At 40.5% G+C, this 25,743-nt stretch overlaps 1 protein-coding gene across 1 annotated transcript; it reads right to left on the bottom strand.

Annotated features, from left to right (window-relative positions):
- Positions 1–88: 88 nt before the first annotated feature.
- LOC137342717 (serine incorporator 1-like) lies at positions 89–25,743 on the bottom strand. The gene is made up of 10 exons (XM_068006858.1): positions 25,605–25,743; positions 19,779–19,940; positions 15,846–16,033; positions 14,690–14,769; positions 12,762–12,899; positions 10,738–10,907; positions 7,151–7,241; positions 5,255–5,405; positions 3,997–4,209; positions 89–2,868 (listed from the first exon to the last, which is right to left on the bottom strand). The coding sequence occupies exons 1-10, from the start codon at positions 25,641–25,643 to the stop codon at positions 2,730–2,732; spliced, it is 1,371 nt and encodes a 456-aa protein (XP_067862959.1). The 5' UTR covers positions 25,644–25,743; the 3' UTR covers positions 89–2,729.

Genomic DNA, 25,743 nt, shown 5'->3' with positions numbered 1-25,743 from the left:
TACAACTGTTTTTAATTGCCCGTTTACAATTTTTGCCTTCGTTGCAGAAATCGCTGAACTCGAAAAATAAGTCACACATCATACTTGGTGAAAAGAAAAAAAAAATCTTTATTTTAAAGTCCATGTTAGATTTATAATGATACATGTGTTACAAATACATCCATCAGGTAAGGAAGGAGTGACTGATTGCACCCACAACTGGTTAAAGACAAAGTTCTATTTTCCTAATCATTGATCCTTTCCCCAAGAAAAATGCAAAAATATTAAATCATTATTCCTTGCGACTGTTTTTGAGGAGCCTCCTTCTTTTAACAGTCGGCAGTGATACATTGCAGCAAAAAAGCTTTAAGGAAAGCACAACTACCATGTAGAAATGGCCTGTCCCACCCTATAACTCTCGCTGTTGTGATTCCTTTGTGGTGAAGACATCAGTCGGCCAAATTATTCGAAGTGGAGTGACATCTTGTGGCAAATGGTGGACACTTGCACAATTATGGTGCGAATTTCTATGCTTGCTGCATGTAACACAATTTGCTGCATGAATTTTGTATAGAAGATTGAGGGGGAGGGGCAGTAAAAATGTTGATTTCTGAGCAGTAAGAAATTATTTGTCTTCATTAACAAATGAAACACACAAAGCACAGCATCTTCTGAAATAGACACAATTAGTGAGGCACATTTTTAGCTTTAAAAACCTAAAATAAAATAGTCCAGGCTTATAAAAAAACAAAATAAAAATTCCCATGATTTTTACATAGAGAAACCAGTTATGACAACTACATAGGTACAATGTTTGACATACAATTTCAAAATCACTATCTATATAAAAAAAAACTTATTTCCAATCTTTAATCTACCTTCCACTTTTTCACAAGCAGGGAGGTTTATAAAAGGTCGATACATTTCCAATTTTGAAGATTTAAACTAGTTTGAATTCAATACAAGCTGTACCAGATGATGCAAATCTTTAAATGGTCTAAACATGCTGTATCACATCACAGCAAATTTTACTGGCTCACTACGTAGATAATCACTGCCCCAACAGACAATATTACTACCACCGATATCTGAACAGCGATTTTCCATTCTATAATGCTTGAAAAACAATTGAAGAATTCACTTTTTAAAAAAAGAATTCCTTTGTGGGGGAGTTATACTTCAAAATTAAGTAGCAACTTCCTCCACTGTTGTTTCTGCACGATTCCTCCAGTTTCCTTTGGCACGTGGAGTAAGGAACACTGCTCTGTTACACCCACATACACAACGATATTACAATCTCCTATCTTCCTACATAACGAAGGAAAAGAAAGCTAAACACTACTTAGGAAGCATATCAATTCCAACGTCAGAGTTATTTAAAACTGGGCAGCTCTAGCGTCTCCTTGTTTTGCTCAAGGGAATCAATGTGGGAAGGGATTTTGCCATTATTAGAAAACGCCCGTGTATCATCATTCCGCTCTGAACATTTTTTAAATTGGTCTTCCCCATTGCCAGCCTGGCTGAATCTTGTAATCTTGGTATTCCCATTGGCAGCATGAAACTCATGCAGCACTGGCACTAGCCAGTATAAAAGCAACTTTGCTCTTTAAATAAAAGCCAGCACTCACTGACAATAGTTTAATGTCCTTTGTGCATTCTAGGCTACACAAGTGTACTGCCTAACTACAAGCATTTCTTCTAACTACTAAAAACTCACTTAAAAAGCTTGCTGATATACATTACTCCCATGATTTTTTAAAACATACAATAATTGCTTTGGTAAATTGCATACTGTTCCAAATAAAGCGCAAGAATAAAAGAATGGAAATAAAAACTTCCAACCCTTGTTCCTATGTCTGCTCAGTATGCCACAAAGCAACAGTCTTCATCCTTCCTTAATCCCGGGTCACATCCCTATCCATAACCTCACAAAGTTCATTGAAAGTCCTCATACAAATACTGACAAGATGCCAATAATCCTCCTTAATTTTAATCAATCACATGATGTACGTGCTGGGTAATATTTTGTGGTTACAATGTTTTCTGCCAGTTTGCAGCAGGCTAAGCTAGATTTACTTTCTCTTTTAAAAACTATATCATCGCCCATGGCATTGTGCACGGGGAGTGAAGACCAGGTGTAGCCTTCAGATGATGCAGAGTTAGAGGGCAAGAGATAATTGGACCAGACCACAGACATAATTGAGTACCCATTTTAAAGTAACACCTTCTATCCTTATTTTTATATTTCCACTAAAATAGTTATGTGCACATTTAGAATGGAAGCTGTCTATGTAAACGTGTGCTTGCATCTTCCTGCTGGTGGTGGCCCTGCAGCATCTCCACTGGCAGGAAGGTGTGGTTACCACATAACCATTTCCCATAGGCAGTTTCCATTATAAATGTACTGGAATTTATAATGGAAAAGCTGCCAGCCCAGAAGTGCACACAGATGCAATAGGATGGGGGGGGTGGGGAACGAAGGTTTAATTATCTGTAACATTTATAGAAGTTCGGTTTCAAAGGAATGGGGAAAAATGAGTAACAAAAAGTTAGTGTGAATGTATAAAAAGACATTCTGACAGGAAACCTTTAGCTCAAAAATGGTGTGGTACAGCATTTTTTGCAAGTATTGTTTATGGCTTCATATTAGTGATACTTATAAAACTTTATTTACAGTCAAGGCATTGAGTGAATTTAGTTTAAAGACATATAAAAAAAGGCGAGTGGCTGTGAGCAGTGCTTTTTATTGCTTAGCTGAAGTCACGATCCGACAGTATGAGAGGAGCAACCAGAGTCCACAAGTACATCAGGAGTCCAATCCAGCTCGAGGAGATCTTCACCCAGACTGCCGGCCAGGCACTTGTCATGGTCGAGTAATCAGAGTTGGGACTAGGAAAACCGTACAAGAGTAAAAAATAAACAAACTGCACAAAACTGCCAGTTTATAAATCAGTAGCAAGGACTATGGATGCAATACGCTGAACTGATTTCTACTCCAGTTCTCAAGCACATGCAATAGATCTAGAAAACACATTATGCCACAGTTTGCAATTTAAATGGATTATGGGCTCATTTCTTGAACTCTGAAGGACAGCAAGCAAAGTGGAAAATGGGAAATATGAAAAGGTAGAATTAACTGGAGCAAATCAAAACAGAGACTGCAAGTGGGATTAAGTATAAAAAGGTCTCAAGTGAAAATGGCCACTCTCAAACTTTTCTTACCTGTTTTAAAAGAAAGCTGCTGTTGTAATGGCCGATCGAAGCCATGTTTTAGTCCTCCATTTACAAATTCGAAAGTTACTTTATTAGCCTTAACAAATGTAATATGTGCACGCAAGCACAGTAACTGGTGTTATTCACCTGGGGTACAGCTCCAGAGGCAGCTGCCCTCCAGTACCTTCCCCAACTGGCCATTCATCACAGAAAGTAAGCATTAGCAGGCTACTCATAGCCGCGCCCTATTGTATTCCCATCTCACGTTCACACACGCATGCGTTTCCAAGATGAGCCACTGTACAGCAATGAGGAGCAAGAACCCCGGTTGAGTTTTTTTACATTCCCTTTGCCCAGAGCTGCCGAGATCAATTAACTCGTCTGCAATAACCGGATCGAACGTGGAAACTTCTGGTCTGCGTGGCTTAGTACTGACTGCCAAGTGGCGCCTCTACCCAGCCAGCCATGAGAGGAGTAACGAGGATGGTTCTGAGCCAGCCATTACGAGGTGAAAGTGAAGCCTTAGACAACCATCCCTTCGCATTTTTGCTCTTTCCACCCTTCTGTGGAAATGCTTACCTTCTGGGGTTACTCTCTTGCTCAGAACAATCCAGGTGGGGTCAGAATCTTTTCGAGGAAATATGGGAACCAAACCACATCCTACCATTCCATGGCCTGCTCCTTCAGCCCTCCCTCTGACAGCTAATCCCATGGGCTTCAGTTTTATTTCATATGCAACATGGTGGAGGGCACCATTGCTATATTTAATGTTGCCTGGTGTTGATTTAACAAAGCAAGACATACCTGTACCAATTGGTAAGTGTCATCATGATGTACAGAGAGGCCAGGAAGAGGCAAAAATGGAAGAAGGAGTAGCTGTAGGTAACTGCATCCTGCTCGTTGTCCACTGCACGATGCAAACCATCTTCACGGGGAGCAGAGAAGTCGCCCATTGTCCCTTCGCCTTCTTCAGTCATCATCAGCTTGTTAACTTGAGCATTACTGGATGATCGGATGCTGCAGGACACACAGGAAGCGAATGCACAGGTCAGAAAGAGTTTTTAAAAAAGGAACAAGGCCCTTCCTATAATTAAAGAAAAACTATTCTCAGCTCACAACCAACAAACTTTTTTTTTGAATACTTAACTTTCTTTAACTTGATTCCTTTCTTATTCTCTCCCCAATTTATTCTGATCTCAAGGCAATTAGCATCTCCTTTAGGTATATTTCACTGTTCTAACTTTATGATTAACTAACATAGGAATACTTTAAAAATACAATGGTTACTACTGGTCTCCAGTGGCAGTAAAAAGAACTGCTAGGCAAACTACAGAGTTGAAGAGTTCAGCTCTCCAGAGAAGGCTAGGCAAGGTGCCAGAAGAATAGCAAATAATTGATCCTGCCCTTATGTTCACATTGAATTAGTCTGTTTCCTGACCACTATATTTAAGTCAATACTTTTTTAAAAAGTGCATAGGAAGGCAAGGGAATAATGCATGAGAGATTGCTTGCTCTGAGAAAATAGGAGAGCATAGTGCATAGAACAGCAGTCTGGCTGCATAGGGGGAACAGTGCACAGGAAATTGGTAGAGGGCCCCCTAAAGAAAGAGAAAATTATTTCACCAATGGGACACTGAAATATATATAACTAAAATAACTCTTCTCTATTATTTCTTTTTAAATCTTTTAGATCTAGAGTGATATTTTCACTGCCACAATTCCATCTGTGTTGAGGGAAGCCCACTCCCCACCATGGTTGCCATCTACACCCATCCATTACTGCTGACAGGTGTGAATGTTGCGAGGTCAACTGGCCCAGTGAGCTTGTTCCCCACAGCAACGAAGGGAGGCCACTGCCAGCAGCGTTCCATTTAAATGAGAACCAAGAACAGGGAACAATTTCTCATCACCAAGTAGACTGCAATCAGGTGAGGCCTGGATTCGAACATCTAACTTGCTTACAGAACTGCACACCTGCTTATTTTTAGCTCAATTTTATGGGGACTTTTATTTGGAGTATTTCAGAGGGAGCACTAAAAACAGAAGGCCTGCAGATACTGACCTTGAATAAAGCACACAAAGGAGGAAGATGACCAATCCCACAATGCTCTGGGCATCCCACCACTGGACAACCTGATTGGAGGGTGTAGCAACAGTGACGTTGCTGGTTGTTTGCTGGACGATGCTGAGCAAACTGGGGTTACACTTTCTATCTGCATAGGATGAACAGAAAATACTGTAACACTGGTTACTCGCCGATTCACAAATGTACAAAGTGGGCAGTGAACAAATACTCAAGCCTTCTTAAAAAAAAAAACTTCAACATTCATTGCCAAGCTCAGGAAAGGACTCTAATTGCAATGGGACATTTCCATTACCACAAATCAGCCTACGTGGTAGTTTCCACCACCACCAAACTACCAGGAAGGCTTATGTTGTTGACTTTGTTCGCTGGGAACTGGATTAAGATTGCCCAACCTCATTTCAGACCGCAGTTATTCTGAATCTGGTGCGATGCCCCAGTGTTGAGAGATTAGAAGTGGTCTTATATTTTTTTGGCTTTAGTGTGGTCAGGGGTCAAATTGTTGACCTGACTCCAATGGATTTGCATTGATTTACATTGGAAAGCCAGTGGTGGAACTTTATCAATTCGAGTCCTTAACAACATATAAAGTGGGAAATTCTTTCCATGCAAAGTTTCTCAATTTTCCTCCATCCAAATAATTAGCAGAAAAAAAAGCCACTTTTAGCAAAAAAAGAAACCTTTATCCCCATTATCCCTGGGGACCATCTTTTGGAGTCTAAAGCTTGGCAAGGAGCCAATCTCAGCTGTAAACTCCAAAAGCTGGCTGGTCACGATGCATCAGCCAAATTCAAATTTAACGCTAGCTACCTATATTTACCTGCATAACAGTCACTGTAGTCCAAAAGTAATTCTTTGCGAGAAGCTCTTCGAGTTTAGATAGGATACACCATGCGACTGGTATTAAAACTCCATAACAATATACAAGTGGTACTGAATTTTAATAGTTAGTAATAATACCACCTAACCAGCATCCAAAACCTAAAAGAGGCACCAATGACCACCAAATGTGTGCACTCTCGTGATGTCCCATGCCTTATGTTTTTGTTCTATTCTAAAAGCAACTTGTTTTAAGTCGTATTTAGTGCTCAAGATGAGTGACATTTGTGTTACAGAATGGAATATCTTCCAGTATCAACAATCATTCCCACGTCAGGTACAGCAGTTAGATGTAGAATAAAGCTCCCTTCACTCTATCCAACAATCTGCCGTAACCCCTTATGGTACCTTTCATTGACCACACCAGGCATTCTGTGGGCTCGCAGAGTGAGATTGCCAATTAGTGATGGAATGTGGCAATTTCTTGCAGAAGGCCCATACCCACTAGGAACTGGATTAAAATTGGCCAACTCGCTTTAACGTAGGATACGTACAGCCTGCAGAAGACACTTTCATCCTATGTCTGGATTGGCTGCAAATCCAGATCCCAATGTCTAACCTATTGCGGCATATATCAGCTCCTGCCTATTTGACAAATCTGATGCTCAAATAGTGGTTCTTTATGGAGCTGCAGGAAGAAGGTAATTGTAGGATCTCTCTATGAGCTACGATACTTTAGAATAACTTCTATAGGGGAAAAGGAGGGCTAAAGAGAAGAGCTTTACACTTAAAGCACTTTCTCCGATATTTGGCTATTGCATTGATTTCAAATCCATAGCACAATGATGGAGGGTGGATATTCAAACGCACTGCTCTAGTGTTCATTTTACTCACATTTCTACGTGAGATTGCCACAGAATTTGAAAACCTATCAGAAATAGAGAGACAGGAAAACAATTGTGGGGGAACTCACACTGTATTCAAAGCACATGTAAAAAGATAGCACTTTCTCTTCCTACCACATAAATACTGATGTAAAACCAAAGTTAAACTTACCTGGTTCATTGGTCATGGCAGACCAGGTCACATATATTGTGTAGAGAGTAATGACAGAGGCTTGCAGCAAACCTGAATGGGGCTGAGCTTCCTGCAGGAAAAAAAAGCAAGAAGCAAACAATGCAATAAACAAGCAGGCAAACTCCCAATTTGCACACATAACTAACGTAAATACCAAGTAACATCTCTCGTCTCCATCCCTGCCTCAGCACATCTGCTGCTGAAACCCACATCCACGCCTTTGTTACCTCCAGACTTGACTAGTTCAGTGGTCTCCTAGCTGGCCTCCAGTCCTCCTCCCTCCATAAACTTGAGCTCATCCAAAACTCTGCTGCACATATCCCAACTCGCACCAAGTCCCGTTCACCCATCACCCCCGTGCTCGCTGACCGACATTGGCTCCCAGTTCGGGAATGCCTCAATTTTAAAATTCTCATCCATGTTTTCAAATATCTCCATGACCTCGCCCTTCCTTATCTCTAATCTCCTCCAGCCCTACAACCCTCCAACATCCCCGATTTTAATCACTCCACCAGTGGCGGCCGTGCCTTCAGCTGCCTAGGCCCTAAACTCGAATTCCCTCCCCAAGCCTCTCTATTTCTCTCTCCTCTTTTAAAGAAGATCCTTAAAACCTACCTCTTTGACCAAGCTGTCACCTCCTTAATACCTCCTTAGGTGGCTTGGTGTAAAATTTTGTTTAAAAATTGCTCCTGTAAAGCTCCTTGGGACGTTTTACCATGTTTAAGGTACGATATAAATGCAAGTAGTTGTTGTAACATTACAGAAAAAAAATAGCTGGAAATGTATAGAATATTTACCTGCATCTTGAATTAAGTCATAACATCATGCTACAGTTAATACAGAGAAGAGGAATTTTCACTGGTCAATGAAACTCAGTTTTCCAAAAATTGATCTGTAATGAACAGCATTTCAGCCAGTACAGTGCATACCTACATCCTTTGGTGGACCCAGAGAATTGTAAAATATTAACCCACCTACTTACTTTTTTCCTCAATGAAACCAAGCCTGTCAATACTTCTAACATACTAGGACTATTATCCATTTGACCCGGAATGGATTTTAATTTGTGTTACGATATTGCTATGAAGTTGGATTTAGGTTACAATATATTTTTACTTTACATTAAATGCCTGTAGCCACTGGACAAAGGTTGGTTGGGAATATAAATGAGTGATCTCAAAAGGGAAATGGCACAACTATTAACCAGTTTACTTTTACATCTTGCGCCAGCATTTGAACAATGGAAAGTCATTGAGCATCTTAGCAGTTCTAACCCTGATGGCAGAATGATTTGCACCCATTGTGCACCAGCACAGGGCTTAGCTGAGCATGCAGTGCTGATGCTGTGAGGTTTCCCGCATTACAACAGTGAATACGTTGATTTTTCAAGTACTTAATTGGCTGTAAAGCATTCTGGGATGTCCAGAGGTCGTGAAAGGGGCTATATTAATGAAAGTTCTTTCTTTCTTTTACATATGAAAGGTTAACCTTTCAGATTGAAACCCTTCATCAGAAGTAAAGGGTTCTGAACAACTTCCATCTGAAACTTGAACTCAACATTTTCTTTCAGATTCTGACACAAATACAGTACATTTCCATCATTTTTTCTTTTCATTTCAAATGTGGTAACTTCTCTTGCTCGTGTTAAACCTCATCCCATACACAATCTCAGGCTCAGTTCAATGTTTATACACTGACTATTATCTACAGAACAGGCAGCTACTCACATTTTTCCAATTTTTCTTTTAAAAAAAAGTTTATTTAGTTCTGCAAAAATGTACACACACTTGACTGATTGATGGCACATTCCTAACCACACAGCACTTAAAAGATGCCACAGAGGGTCTTTGGTTTTCAACATTCAGTTTTTCTTTTGATCTCAAAATTAGCAAGCCCAGAGATGGGACAGAACATCAGCTGAAGCAGACAACAGATTTCTTACACCAACTGCAAGGACGAGGATACTAAGTTTGCCTTTCGATTCTATTGGAAGGGTTTAAAAATCTGATTTAACAAAAAAAATTGATGAACTTTATACACATCAAGGTGAGGAATGTTAGCACTAGAAAATGGAGCAATTTTCCATTTCATGCATCCAAAGGCAGTGTAATGCACTCGAAAGTCATAGCTAAATGCATAAAGCTCCATCCAGTCTACCCCAACAGTACGCCTCAGCACCGTCCTCAGTGTAACAACTTTCCATTTCCTAAATCAGTCTCGCAAGAGAGGCCAAAGGATGGCTAACAGGTTAGTGCCAATTAAAGCAGTTTTGTGCTGCAGTCCCATGAGCACTGGGAACTGGGTTGAGTCTGCTCAAAGCTCAGTTCTAATCCAAAATGGTTTTATCCAATTGCTGTTGACTCCAAGGTTTGGATCAGTTTTTCAAACTGGTACCAAAGCTCAACCCTACCTGTTGACTCAGTTTAAACTATTACTGCAACCTACCCAATTCAACTCTGACCTGTTGATTCCACAGATTACAACCCCATGGTTCCAATAAGGATATGAAGGATGAGCTTTGTGGGTCAAAGGCCTTTGGCCTTTCCTTTTCTTGTGTCAATTTATTAGATCCATGTCTGCAAGTTATCCTTATGCTTTTTACCCTATTGTAATACCAGTAATTGGCACATCAAAATTAATAAAGTCATGTAATAAAGAAATGTTAATACCTGCTTAAGTTACAATCTATGAAAATCTCAATGAAAAGATGGGCTTCGATTTAAAAAAAACCTTGGTGTGTACTCCACACAGAAAAATATTCTTATTCAAACTCAAAAACTTGTCCATTCAAGTACAAGATTCCAAATAAAATATCTCCAGCCCCCAAACTCAGCTGCCCATGATGTTTGTCTCCTTCCCCCAACTTGATATGGCACCAAAGGTCCCAGTTGCCCTCAGTACTCTGCTGAATTGGCTATTCTTGTGCACCGAGGTAGCAGGTATTGATATTAAACCACAGAAGGCTCAGAGCCAAGCCCAAATCTAACATGACATCCAGGCACTTTCCAATATGGATCGCCGGACAGCAATCAGGAGCGGGAATCCTAGCTGATTTTTCTTCTGTAGCCCAGGGATGGGGGGGGTCAATTGAAACATTCCAGCTGATATCAGCTAACTTAGCACAGTTGGGAATCAAACCTGGAATCTTCCTGGTCTATATATATATGACTTAATTAAACACGAGGGAGAAAGGAACAGAAGGATATGTTGATAGGGTTAGATGAAGTAGGGTGGGAGGAAGCGCATGTGGAGCATAAACACCAGCACAGACCTGTTGGACCGAATGGCCTGTTTCTGTGCTGCATATTCTATGTAATTCTATGTAGTACCATACCGAGCAGTGTATTTACCCACAAAGGCATCAATGAGTAGTTTTGGTTTCTGTTATAACAAACAATCGAGCTTACATTTATATAGTGCCTTTAATTTAGCAAAATATTCCAAGACCTTTCACAGTTTTGGGTCAGAAAAGCCTGCCATTATAGAGCAGCTGCCAAATTTTCAATATTTATTTCTCCACCCAGTAATGCATATCACGCTCACAAACTCTGCAGTCATTTTCTTACCTGAACCTTTGGTAGGATAGACACAACAGAAACAATGACGCAGAAGATGAGGTTCAGACTGATGAAGGCCTTATTTGCTGCACAGTCAGCAGGTGTAGTGTAAAAAAGGTACAAAACCACCACTGCAGCCAGTGAGACGAGGTAGTTGAAGACCGTACAGATAAGTAAGGCTTTAAAAATAGGAGGGAAGACAGTGTGAAATTGGGCACATTGATTTCAGAAGTATTTGTTAATCAGAGATCAATACAAATACATACAATTATAAAAACTATGATGCAATAACAGTATATATTTAGGTCAACCATATCACGAAGTAAATGGCTAACTGGTCTTAATCAAAGTGGAACATTCATGCAATGTTCTTTCATTACCTTTCAACACTGTCACTAAGATTGCACTAAACCATAATGGAGAGTGGGTTAAATTTTCACACTATGTCAACTTGAACTATGAAAGACACTCGGCAGTACAATGACAGATTTTGCCTTTCCAAACTTGGGTTGTATCTGGAGAGCGTTTTGGGCAATATAACACCAAGGCAAAGTACTGATAGTTATTGGCTTGTCAATGGTGCTGGGATCACCACAAAAAAAATCGACATATTCTGTACCTATATTAAAATTAAAAGTCTACGTTACTGTGAAAATAGGCATTAGCCAGTTTAGGAACATAACAATAATTTGATAAAACAAATGTGATTAAAATTGATAACTAGGAATCATAGAGCACCACTAATCCTGCTTATCTCTACAAATGCAGCCACTGCTTTCTACGTCAGTAGGACATGTGCTAAACGATTATCATGAGTTTGACACATGGTTGTACATGTTGGTGTCAAATTTTTGTCTGATTATGCTCCCGTAAAACACCTTGGGATGAATTACTACATTACAGGCTCTATATAAATGCAAGTTGCTGTTGTTATATACCATGACATATAGCCAAGTGATTTCCTATTACAGTAACTAGTTAACTTACTTATATGCACAATCACAAAACACAACAGACATTGTTACTGAGCTTATTTAGAATACAGGCACCAATACAGGAGAGGGAAGACAAGCTTTAATGTTGTGAAGTGCGCTTCTTGAATAATGCTCTTAATTAATCACCTCAAATTGCACCCTTCGCTGCTTCACCCCAGTGTTTAAATAGCTTAGAACGCTCTCTACAAGCGAGGTTGAAAGGAAAATCTAAGGTTGCACGGTTAGATGTTTGTGACAGTTCAAGTGGACAAAGTGCAACAACTTCATAGGCCAGCCATTATGCCTCACTGAAATCCCAGTGGCGTTACCAAAGAGTGAGGACAGCATAATGAATTAGTTCGCCAACCAACAAGGCCACAGAACAGAAGCAGGGTCCACACTATGATTCCCAACACAATGGAACATAGGGATAGGAGTAGGCCATTCAGCCACTCAAGCCGGTTCCGCCATTCAATTAGATCATGGCTGATCCGTATCTTAACTCCATCTACCCGCCTTGGTTCAATAACCTTTAATACTCTTACTCAACAAAAATCTATCAATCTAAGTTTTGAAATTTTCAACTGACCCCCAGCCTCAACAGCTTTTTGGGGGAAGAGTGTTCCAGATTACCACTACCGTTTGTGTGAACAAGTGCTCCCTAATATCACCCCTGAACAGCTTAGCCCTAATTTTAAGGTTATGCCTCCTTGTTCTGGACTCCCCCATCAGAGGGAACAGTTTCTCTCTATCTACCCTATCAATTCCTGTAATCATCTTAAACACTTCAACGAGTTCTAGATCTCAGCTGTTGAACCAAGGCCAGGTGCTTAGCCACAAGAATAAAGGGAATTAAAGAAAAAAAGCAGGGGAGTCCCTCGTATTCAGTGCGGCCCACCCGTAGTAAACAAGGCAATGGCAGGACAGGCAGAGACCTTCGAGCAGATCACCTGCCTGTCCTCTCATCAGCCCGTGAATGGCATGTGAGGCGTGCATCTTTCAAATTAATTCTGATAATGAAAACAGCAAGGATAAAACTGTTGACTTATTTTTACATACCAGAATACCAGCATTTGGTGTTTCCCTCTTCCATGTTCTGAACCCAGGCCTGACTCCAGGAGTGAGCAAAATCAATGAGAAGAATCAGCTGGATGAGAATGAAGCAGAAAGCCCCAGCAACACCAATGTAGAACCACACTGAGAAAATGCAAAAGAAGCCGATTAGGTAGTTAAGACAGACAACTTAACTTACTGGGTAAAAGGATCACGCAGTGCAACACTAAACCATGCAACCTGAAAGTCCCAGGTTCAATTCTCAGTTTGTACTGAGTTAGCAGATCTGCGCCAGGCATCAGTTGGGGCATTAAAGCTGGCCTCCTGCTGTTGGCCTCAGCACCACTTGGCCAAAGAACAGAAAAATCAGTCAGCATTCCTGCTCTTGATAACGACTTGGTGACTGCTGTTGGAAAGCGAGTGTCTATGGATGTGGAGGTCTGGATAGGAGCAGGCCATTCAGCCCCTCGAGCCTGTTCTGCCATTGCATTAGATCATCGGCTGGGGGGGGGGGGGGGGGGGGGAGGAGGAGGAGAAGAAGATGGGCTGTGAAGGTCTAATTTTTCCACCAGTTTTTCTGCATTGTTAAGGACACAAGCACAATTACAACTGGCAAGCAATAATGCAGCTAAAGTTTAACTAAATCACCTCAAATCTTATAAATACAAGTCGCAAGTATGGCCGAACAGTAGACCCAAAGGGTCATATTCTTCCATTTAAAAAGATGTTCACCAACGGCATAGTGGATAAATTCACCACGATATGAGAAATTAAGTCAGTCAGTCAGTCAGATCAGAGGTTCTTTGTTCCCCAATCTGAATAGCTGATCTCAGCCGGGACGTTAGTAGGAATGCAACATCTGACCTCAGTTCCAAGGGGCTGGGGGGGGCAAGAAACAGAATCTGCCAGCATTCCTACTCCTGATTGATCTGTGGTAGAAATTCCTCATATGGATGCCAGCTGAGGCCAGGATCATCTCTTTTGTGATGCCCTCCAGAACGGAATAACCCACTAACACCCTGCTTGAAGAATGGCCACGTGAGTATGGTACCAGAAGGCTGCTGGTACCTCATAACCATACCCCAGCAAAAGTCAGTGCTTTCAGGAAAAAGGGATAATACTGGAAAAAATACAACCAACCACTCAGCAATATTTTAGGCATTATTTGATTTTTCTTTCACCCTTCTCCCGACTTAAACACAACATAGCACCCTGTGCAATGCAGACGACATCAGTGACTGGTCCACTTTAATAACAGACTGACAAATGCAATTCATCAGATGTTAGATGATCTCCGAGCTTGAAGCAGCCTGACCCAATTTCTTTTACTGACCATCACTGCAGTGTTTGCTTGAGTACAGTCACAAAAGCAGATGCAAATGAAAGGGGATTCAAAGAACATTTCAAGGTTCGTACTCAGTTTTGTTTTTTGCCAGGATATCTGAAGCTGATGTCCCAACAGCCTCATCACTGCAAAACAAGCGGCTTTTTCTTAAAATACTTTAAAAAAAAGAGTAGAACAAAAGTGTGCCCATTGGCACGCTTGGGAAGAGGTGGTTTCAATGTGAAAGAAAGTAGTCCCCCAAACTAAGCAAATGTTACATGCCCCCTTTCCATTACAACATTACCACTGATGGTAGCCCCATCTCTAGTAGCAGTGTTTTTTTCCTCCATGTCACTGGTAACAAATGTAATCAGCCAATTCTGGTCATATTTTGAAACACTCTGAAGATCAAATCTATGACCTTCGCAACCCATTCAGGTCAATAGTGTACTAGTCCACATGTTTATCCACTGAACCACTCAGGGATAATTGATAAATTGCTGCATGTAATTTTCAATGTTTATTAGTACAGGAACCAGGCACAGATTGACAAATCTTATGGACACTTTTATACAAATGTTTCTTTACAGAAAGTTGGTATTCATAATACCTGTTGTAAAGGTTCCATCAGGAATGAAGAAAGCACCAACGGTGATTCCCACTAAGGCCAGAAATTTGAAAAACCAGAACCTAAACAAAAAACAAACAGATACTGATTACAGTGACTGCTTACCCAGAGCAGGAGTTACCAATGCATTATGCTCTCACCTGGAACGGGTGGGCAGCTGAATACCTGCTTTGAGTGGATAATGCACCTGACCAGTTTAATTAAAAAGTGGTGATTCACTTGAAAATTCTGCTTTCGCTACCTGGTCAATTCCCAGTTTGGAAATTTAGCGGATATCATTTGGGGCAACTGTAGGGTGTGACAAGGGCAAGGGAGAAGAAAAACAAGAATCAGCCAGAATTCCAAATTGCTATCCAGCAACCCCTGCTAGAAAGGGTGTTGATTTCAAGTGAAGACAGAATTACTTTTGGCTGTGATGTCCCCACAGATTGCTGACACTTGTGTGTCTGGGCTCACATTTGAAGAATGGCCAGTTGGGCAAGTAGGTATTAAAGGGTTGCTGGTGCCTGTGGATGGTACCCCAGCAAGAATCAATGTCACCAGGACAGTTCGGTTAATTCTCCAAGGGTCTTAGACCCTGTAATCTTTTCATCTTCAAAACTGCAGCCTCTTCGAAGAAGAGCAGGGGAGTTTTCCCCAGTGTCCTGGCCAATATTCATCCCTCCAACATCTAAAACAGATTATCTGGTCATTATCACATTGCTGTGCGCAAATTGGCTGCTGCGTTTCCTACATTAGAACAGCGACTACACTTCAAACGTACTTTTTTTGGCTATAAAATGCTTTAGGATGTCCTGAGGGCGTGAAAGGCGCTATATAAATGCAACTCTTCCTTTCATTAAAGTTCTAATCTTTTCTATGACTGAATTCTAAATCCATGGTTTTCAAACTGGGGTCCATTAATTTGATAGGGGATTCTTGCTGGTCCCCAGATTTCTGAATTTTTCTGCATTTGCCAACTTATTAGCATGTTATTTCTGTTGCTGTATGCTGGTAAAAAATGTTTTTTGCTGATAACTACATCTCTACTGACATTAACTCAGATCAGTCACATTATCCAGGAAGTCCTCAAAGTCAGTCTCCAACATTACTACTCAGATTTTAATCAAATGGACATCTTCTGTTTACAGTGGCTCACCCATTCTGCAGTGCGCCCCTCGGGTCTTTGCTGCTCTTCACTTGGATCATAATCAAAGCAAACAGGAAGAAGAAACCAGCCAGACCAAAGCACATGCGATACACGGACTTATAACCCACAATGACATCGCAGTTAACGTGCCCCTGGATGAATGGAATACTTGAACTTCCCTCACAAAATCCAGGAATCTGAAAATAAGAGATAAAAAAAATTAATGTTATTTGAAAGTCTTGGATCATTTTTTTATTACTATAGAAACTCAAAAAAAATTAATGGAACATACAACCATTTGTTATTTTTAGTCCTTTGAGAACTGTGGTAGTGTTTCAGCATTTATTAAGTTTTAGACTCTGAAGGGGAAATTAAAGAAGGTTCTAGCCTGTCTCAATAACTACTCAAGGATAAAGTCATTGTCCTTTAAATTCAAACATAATAACCCCAAGGGACTTGTAGTAACAGTTCCAGTGATATCATAAGAAGAACACAGTTACAACAATGCCAGACTCTGCATGGTAATCTTAAATCTGCTTTATGTATTATTAATTTAGCACATATAATGCAGTACGTCACAATGAAAAGATTCACATTTTCACCCCAGATGATATTTGATTATCTAATCAAAAACCCAAATACCCTTCAGTCACGGACTAATTCAAATACTGTTGTTAATACTCTATTGTAGGCGAGGCACAGGCTAAAGTGTGGAGCGTGCTTTTAGGTTTCGGAGGCATATACTAGCACGTTTTGGGGGGAAATCCATAAACAGCAAGTAAAGCTTGTGGAATTCACACACCAACTGAAACGTCACAATCTCTCTGACCCACATTTGCTGCTTTTTAACTCTAAATTTTAACTGCAGTACTTATTTTCCAAGAATACGAGACCCTGATTTTGACTTCAGCTCAAAATGGATGATTATGGTGGGCAGGACAACTATAAAGATTCCAAACACAGAATAAGGCATTGTTTACAAAGGCTTCTAACACAGCAAATTCCAGATCCACTCTAAGTAGCTTAGCCATCCACTTGATTCCCAGTGGCATTGCACACGAGGAGTCAAGACCAAGTGTCGTCTTCAGGTGAAGCAGGGTTAGAGGGCAGGGTACACAAAAGTAATTCAGTCCATCATTTTAATGTCATATATCCTGTCCTTATTTTTAATCTAACACTTTGACTTTGTACTAAATAACAAAACTTACAGCAATTTGGGGAGCTGAGTTGGTTGGAGTTTATGAATTTCTCTGCATTACAGGTCGAGGAGCTGGAAGATGCAAAACTGAGGCACCATAGCACCACCACTGGCAGTGGGCTGTAATTACAGCCTGGCAAGTTTACATAGGTAGTTTCTATTATAAGTGGTGGACATAGGAATTTGTAACAGAAGTACACGCAGAAGTAAGATTTTTATTTTACAGATATTTGGTCAGAAACTCAAAAGCTCTTGAAATTGCACTGTGCTGTATTAGCATATGAATGCTCAAGTGCATGAAAATCCACTGTCTGCTATTTTAATGGACACATTTACCTGTGTTAAAATAGCAAAGGAATTTCATACGTATTATGCATACATACATTTATATTATGCTGCATAATTTTAAGGTTAGAGTTCAGAATCCATGCTCCCAGGACCAAGTGGAATATACACCAGGATCTTGCAGAAAGTCAAAAGAGGCTCCAGGTGAAGAGTTCAGGAACTCTACAAAATACAAGAGTTGAACCTCAAGACTGGAGTGCAGAAAAACAAGTATTTTAAAATGTAACGAGACAAGAATCAGGGAATTATAGACCAGTTAGTCAGTCTGACACTGGAAATAAGGAAAATGCCCAACAGCATCCTTGACAAAGTAACAATCAATCAGTGGGCAAAGGTTACCAAATAAATATAATCACAGCACGTGATTTGTTGTGACAAGTGATGAATTTCAGTGCCTCTGGAACTTTTTATGCAAAATTGCAGTACGAGGGAAGCACATTTCTACACTTGGATGTAGCACAATTCTGTTGTTCTGTGCCAAATCTAATGTACTAAAACTCGAGGCATTTTAAGTCATTTAAAAATATGAAGGTGCTTACAGTTAATGTCAACATAGCTAGATAGACTGAAAACGAACACCACAAAAAACACTCAAGGCTTTAATAAGTAGAGATGTTATTTGGGAGGACAGCTCTTGCTCCTCGGCTGTTTACACTATATATAAAAAAACACCATTGAGGTGGGTGCTTCTCATATTAAACTTGTTGATGATACCAAGTATTTCAATAGATGCTACAGTGCCACAGGAAAGAGATCTATTGAAATTAAACAGATGAACCAAAGTGTGTCAGATGTTGCTTAATCTTGTAAACGTAATCTTGTAAACGTAATGTGCACTGGTACAGGAAATGTGAAACCTGTGCACAGTGGATGGATGCCCACTGGCAAAAGAAGAATGATTTGGGTGTGATTTCACTGCAAAGATTCAGCTAAAGTAAGCTGGTTGCCAACAATACTAATTAAATGCTGCAACACATCCCTAGGACATTTGATTACGAGTCAAAACAGGTTTACTGAACGCTTCTGTAACTATAAAAAAGACTGTGCGTCATTTTAAGCACCTTGTTTTCAAAAGGAAATTAATGTACTGCAGAAAGTGCAGGGCAGAGTTCCAAGAAAGATTCCAGGACATAAAAATGCTTAGTTGCAAAGATCAAATTGGACTTGTTCGTGGCGAAAAGCCCAAGAAGGAATATCATTCTGGCCCTTAAAATGCAGGTGTGGATATTGAGAATTTTTCTCCTCAAATCTTATCGCCTCTCCTGAAAAGATTGACTTGCTGGGACAGGGTTCCATGTGCCAGAAGCCCCCACAGCATCGCACCCAAGTCGTCATTCTCCACGTGCCAGCCCAGTGAATGTTGGCAAGCTACGACAGTCGAACCCAACCGACAACCTCAGATGATCAGGAGTGGGGATCCTGACTGGGTTTAACCCTCAGTTCTGGTCAAGGGCACCGAGGCCAATTGTAGCACCCAAACTACTGTTCGAGCCGAGATCAGCTAATTCAGTAAGATGAACGAACAAACTTGCATTTACATAGCACCATTCACATCTTCAGGACATCCTAAAGCACTTCATAGCCAGTGAAATACTTTTGAAGTGTAGTTACTATTGCTTGGTAAGGAAACACAGCAACCAAAATATGCACAGCAAGGTCCTACAAAAGTAATGAGATGATTGACCAGTTTATCTGGTTTGGCAATGTTGGCTGAGAGATGACACCAGGAGAACTCCCTGATCTTCATGGGGGGGGGGGGGGGGGGGGGGGGGGGAGGAAGTGCAGGGAAATGCCTTAGTATTTTTTTTATGTGCACCTGAACAGGGCCTTGATTTAATATCTCATCCAAAAAGATACTACCATTCACAATGCAGCACTCCCTCAGTATCACACTGAAGTGTCAGCCTAGATTATGCACTCAAGTCTTGTACTGGGGCTCAAGCTGTGCTAATCCCAACCTAAGATGCAGATGGAGCATTATAACTAACCTCAGTGTTTCTGGGCTAGGGAAAAAAAATTAGGCAGGGTTCACGCTGCTAATTGCTATCCAGTGCTTGCTGGCAGGTGCATGCGAGAGGATGATAGGATCATCCTTGGCTGTGACGTCAAACATGTTTGAATGTCCAGTTGCCATTGAGTGTAGATTTTTCTAATTGGTGCAAATATAACAGACATTAATCCATGGATGGGTCAACACTGGTATTAAAATAACACTGATTAGAAAATCTGGGCTTGAGTGTCTGAGCTAACACAAAGAGTGGCTGTTTTGAGCGAGGTATTTGGTAGACTGCTGGCTTCTATCAAACCATACTCCAGCAAGAGTCAGGGATTCATGAGAGAAGATGAACTAAAATTAGAAGAAATATTTTTTAAATCTTGTACATTAATTCACTATTTACCTTCTTCAGTTGGGCCTCTATGCCAGGCATTATCAGGATACAGGAAACAATTGTTCCAAGGAGCAAGAAGAAGGCATAGATGAGACGAGTCACCACAGAGTTCCTAGTAGAGGGACAGCAGCCAGAAAGCAAACATGGTGCACTCCCACACAGACACGAGACCTAAAATAGAAAATACGATCAGAATTATAACTCAATACAGCTTCCAATTTATCTTTTAATCTAATACCTTGCATTAGTATGTATTAACATAGAAAAAAAATCCTACGACATTTCACAGATAATAATTAAAATGATCATTCATATTTTATCTAGGCAAAACATAGAACAGACTTTGAATTTTTTTCATTCCCTACCTTGAATAAAATTACTTCACCTCTTAAGACTTTAAATTAATTCTCCAATACTTAATTTTACAAAAACAAATTCTAAGTAGATATTTCACTTTGTATCCTGACTACACTACCATCTTCATGCCACTTCCACCCCAAGGCATTAAAACATTACATCTTGAAGCTTAATCTTGGTTCAAACATCCCCAATAATGGGGGAAGGGGTTCAAGATGAGAGGAGAGGTAAAAAAGGATGAAAGGAAAATTTTGGTGATGAACATTCAAACATTAGGCTGGTAGCGCGCCTTATTTTGATATATAATCCTTTCATCGATTATGTTCTGGGTCTATAACCACTGTTCCATGCAATAGGGCTTCATATGGTTTCAGGTGCAATAAAACTTTCATGTTGCATTTTCAATTTTTTCCCCCCTCCCAAAGTTGTCAAATATGGTTAACCTCTGAACCATGGATTCTCTGCAGTAAATTAAATACAGACGGGAAAGCTAAGTGAGAGTACTGTTCCAAAAAATGTTCAAGGATGATTAGGGTCTTATCCTGTAGTACTCCTTTATTGTGATACTAGCTTTTTTTTCTTTATGTTTAGTGTTCACCGATTCAGACTTTTCCCCTCCTTCATTGCTCCCTGAATTCCCTCTCCTCTGGAAGGCAGATTCTTGCTAGGTTACAGTTCCATAGATACCCTCCAGTACCCATTCTTCACCTATGAGCATGGTCAGGAAGAGACACCAAGCTATTCCATTACAGGGGGCATCACAAACAAGCCTGAACTGGTCCTCACAATGTAGTTTCCAACAGAGATCAAAAGGAAAAAAAATTAAGACTGGCAACTGCAGCTCATTTCCTCTCTTGTACCCGCGGACACTGGAGACCAATCACAGCACCTCTACTGCCACCGCAGCCAAGATCAACCAAGTTAGAATGAACCTGGGAACCTTCTGGTTTGAATGTTAAAGAAAACTAGTAACAGAACCAAACCTACTAACCACTGGGAATCAGAGAACATCTCAGTCATAACCAACAAAGCTGCATAAAAAACAAAGAAAAAGAGAAATGATGAAACAAAAAATTAATAAAGGAAACTCAGCACTAAAAGTAGCAATGGATTTTGACAGGTTAAGAATCAGAATAGTGCAGACCACTTATTTCCTGAAAGGTCTCTGGTACTAAGGCTTAATTATACTGAATGCTTTTTGCAATTCATTTTAACACCATGATCATAGATTATGACTAATATTCTGGGAACAACGTGGGAGAAACGTGACAGCACTGCCTGTGGGTTTCTCCAATATCCCCCTGACCATGCCCTGCATCATTTTAAAGCCAAGAGAAGAAATAAATAACCTGTTCACAACTCTGCCAAAGTCTCTACAATCAACTGGTATGCACACAAAATAAGATGGCAAACCATGGCCATAAACCCACATCCTAGTACTACATTTACACTATCAATAATGCATAAATAACAGATGAATGAATATTCTACAGGACAGCTGCAATAACAGTGCCAATGATTTGCAGCACAGGTAGGTATGAGCATATCTGCACCTTTATTGCGTACATACTCTGCACTTTGGGAGGGGGAAAAAAGTTCTGAGTCCTGCAACACTCACACTCACTTCTTTTCTCTTATCTCCAGGGACTGAACAAATACAAGATCTCATGCATACATTGGCAAACAAAATTTGAACTGCACAATTTCCAAGTAAAATGCTGGCTTTCTTGTGGTTTAATGTTATTACCAGAAAATCAGTAGGGTTATGGTGAACAAAGAACTTGCATTTATAAAGTGCTTTATCTCACAAACATCCCAAAGCACTTCACATTCAATGAAGTAGTTGGAAGCGCAGTTACTGTCATCAAAACCACTTTCACCTCAGAAACATCACCCATCTCGACCACATCTCTCTCCCTCCACCACAGAAACGCCAATTCATACTTTTATATTACAAATGGACTTCTCCAATCCTCTCCTTGCATTCTTCCCTGCTTCCACCATCCGTAAACTGCAAGTAATCCAGAATGTGGCAGCCCACATCCTCACCAACATTGTGTCTCCAACAAGCTCCATCAACTCCCTATGTTCCACAGAATCTACTTAAGATTCTTGTCCTTACCTTCAAATCCCACCACTGCCTCATCTCTCCCTAACTGTAGTCTCCGGTCCCACGTCTTTGCACACATCCTCTGTTATTCCAACACAGCTCTACTTCTCATTCTTCACTCCCTCCACCGACAGCCATTCCTTCAGCCCCTTTACTCCTGACCTCTGGAACTCTCTCCCTCAGCATCCCTTCCTGCTTTCAAAAACCTTCTTAGGACCCATTTCTTCAACCATGCTTTTGCACCCTCCTGAATCTTTTCCATTTCCCCCCCCCCCCCCATTCAGTGACCACTCACAATCCACCACCTTGTGTAGCACTCATATTTTTGTACACAATGGAAATGAGTGTTGCTGTTATTGTTCTGTGGGCAAACACAGCAGTTATTTTCTGCAGCAAAACTGAAGGACAGCACTTCCAGCAATGCAGCACTCCCTCATTATGCCCAGTTTAAATTTGTATATCTATTCAGGCAGTGAAAGCAAGAAAATCCTCATTATGGGATTGTACAGTACTTCATTTAAAGGGCAGGTTCCCCAGTCAGGTTAAAGCAACTAGTGTACAGAACCCAACAGGTCTCTCCTTAGAGCAGAGAAAGTTAATGGGAGATTTAATTGAGGTGTTCAAAAATCACAAAAGGATTTTGATAAGGAGAAACTGTTTTCAGTGGCAGAAGGGTTGGTAATCAGAGCACACAGATTTAAGATAATTGGCAAAAGAACCAGAAGCGACATGAGGAGACCTTTTTTTAAAAAAAAACAAGTTATGATGATCTGGAATGCACTGTCTGAAAGGGTGGTGGAAACAGATCCAATAATAACTTTCAAAAGGTAATTGGATAAATACTTGAAGGGAGAAAATTTGCAGGGCTATGGGGAAAGAACAGAGGAGTGGGACAAATTGGATAGTGTTTTCAAAGAGCCGACACAGGCATGATGGGCTGAATGGTCTCCTTCTGTGTTGTATCATTATGAGCTCAAGTCTTTGAGTAACCCACTATCTTCTGACTCAGAGCCCCACCAAATTAGCCACAATGGGGCTTGATGTCAAGGATCATTTCAATCACAAGATAATTATATTTATTTTCACTCAACATGACCCATATTGGACATGGGTTAAGTCCAGTTAACTTCTGTTCACAGTAGTCTTATGTAAGTGAAGCTACATGCGGCTTTTACAGACTGGCCAGCTTTCTAGTAATGCTTGGATTTTGTTTTAACTTTGAAAGTAAAACACACACTTGTCATACTGAAGACCTGCGTTTCTTCAGGTAAAGCTGTAACATTCAATGACTTAAAGTTAAAGTTAGAGAAACATATAAAACAGAAGTTCAGGTGGAGAAGTGGGCAAAGTAGTAACTGCTCAATAATGAATTTATTTTCAAAATGTTTAAGAGCTTCTGGTCTTTTGAAGTTAGTCTCAATTTTACTTCCAAACTCCATCCTCTCCAGACAGTTAAAGCTGCTCTAATGCTGTATAAACTGAAACTAAAAATAATAAAATCTGGAAATAAAAACCTGGTATCAGTAAAAGTGACCATGAAGCTGTCAGATTGTCATAAAAACCCAACTGGTTTATTAACGTCCTTTAGGGAAGGAAACCTGCCATCCCCTGGCCTATGTGCGAGTTCAGTCCCACACCAACGAGGTTGGCTGTTAACTGCCCTCTTAAATGGCCTAGCGAGCCACTCAGTTATATCAAACCGCTACCGGCAGTTCAAGGTGAGGGTCCACTATCATCAGGCAACTAGGGATGGGCAATAAATGCCAGCCTTGCCAGCGACACCCACATCCCAAGAATGATTTTTTTTAAAAACCATTTTACTCCATCGTCTACTGCAAGTTTAGAACCAATGTACCAATGGTTAAACTTGTCGTGTAAATGTACCCTTAATCAAGAAGATAAAGCATCTTTCAAAATAAACACTACTGTGCTATTCAGAGCTAAGGCCATTATTGGTACAATGTAATTAGTTTCCTAAAACAGGGAACAAGTCAAATTTTACTTAATTCAATCTTGCTGGATTTTATTATTAATGTCACTATACTGTGAACATTTGATCCCCAGTGTATTTTCTCAGTTAAAAATCCACTACATTAAAGTGCAAGATACAGCCAGAGACATCCAAAAAACAAATAAGAGCAATCATCTCTACTGCTTCCTGATGCATATTTTTTTGGAATAGTACAACCATCCAACAATAACAAAACAAAAATACCACCCACACTGTACCTCACACCAACAAGTTTAGCAAAATATGTTTGAAACTACAGTGAGATACCATTTATCAGTAGTTTGAGGAAACATCCCTATTGGACAAATGAAATATTCAGATAAATGATTACATTTAAATTCTAATTTTGTACTGGAGAAACATTATTAATTTAGTGATAACCTACTATACACTAATGGCATGTAGGCAGAGTGAAACAGCTCCATTAACTAATCAATTAGGGGGGAAAACATTGTTTGGATAAACATTAGGCCAGAGTGTAATGGACATAATGCTCTAGATTGGAGCAATGCAGTTTTGACCCTCCACTCCCGAGTCCCCAATCTCAGCCAGTCTCCTCTCAGGGGGAACAGGGTAAAAAAGTTATTAGGTGAGCTTGGTGGTACTCAGAACAATGTGGGAGAGTCAGAAACAACATGCACTTGCTGCAACTAGTATTCCTTCTAACTAGTAAGAGCAGTGTCCCTTTAAAAGGGCTCGGTCCTAATGATGCAAAAAGGTTAAACACCTGACTGTGATGACGCAAATCACATGAAAATACAAAATGATCTGAACAAAAAATGACAAGCGCTCCTTCATCCACGAGTAAAAGTTATGTGCACACACTAAGTCACAAAAATAGTGCTCAAATGAATTACAAAAAATAATAAAATTTCAAAATAAATTTTAAGAAAAAGGGGAAAAACGTTCTAAGGAAACCAAAGTTGGTCTGACACCAACTTCCTCAAACAGGAGGCGGAAGATTAATTTTAAACAAACAAAAACCTCAAGTCTAATTGTGCAAATTCCCAACTCTGAAGGAGAAAGTTGACAACTAAATGCAGCTTCTAAAATAGAAATGAAGAGGAATTTCTAGTAACATTGGGGGAAAATGTCAGCGGTGTGATTTATGGTTAAGAAACCCAACACTTAAATAGATGGGTTTTATTGCGAAGAGTTGGGTCAATCGAAATAGGCCACATCTTTAAACCGAAATGAGTGAGGACTGGCAGGCCTGCTCAGAGGGAGAGAGCCCCGGGCTGGAGTAGTGCAAGGCCCCCTAGGGCACCAGACAAAGAGACTCAGCCGTCCCCCCTTGAAGAAGGAGGAGGAGGAGGCGGCCGTGGGGTCATCCCTCCCCCGGGGTAAAGGTACTCACGCAGCTGGCCAAGGAGCAGATTCCTAGGCAGGCTCCCATGGTGACCGACTCCGAGCACTGGACCTTGTCGCTGAGAAGACGCCGCTCGAGCTCCTTGCTCTCTCGGGGATCTGTTTACCGAGTCCCCTTCGGCACTTTT

This window comes from Heptranchias perlo, chromosome 26, assembly GCF_035084215.1.
Source record: "Heptranchias perlo isolate sHepPer1 chromosome 26, sHepPer1.hap1, whole genome shotgun sequence".
NCBI lineage: Eukaryota > Metazoa > Chordata > Chondrichthyes > Hexanchiformes > Hexanchidae > Heptranchias > Heptranchias perlo.
Note: the sequence above shows the minus strand (reverse complement) of the source record. Positions and strands in the feature narration are given on the sequence as shown.

Coding starts and splice junctions, on each gene's coding strand:
- LOC137342717 (XM_068006858.1), bottom strand. CDS start 25,643: ATGGGAGCCTGCCTAGGAATCTGCTCCTTGGCCAGCTGC. Junction 14,770..15,845: donor AGGGGCGCACTGCAGAATGG/GTGAGCCACTGT, acceptor TTTTTTGTTTAG/GTTCTGGTTTTTCAAATTTC. Junction 5,406..7,150: donor TGCCATGACCAATGAACCAG/GTAAGTTTAACT, acceptor CATCCTATGCAG/ATAGAAAGTGTAACCCCAGT.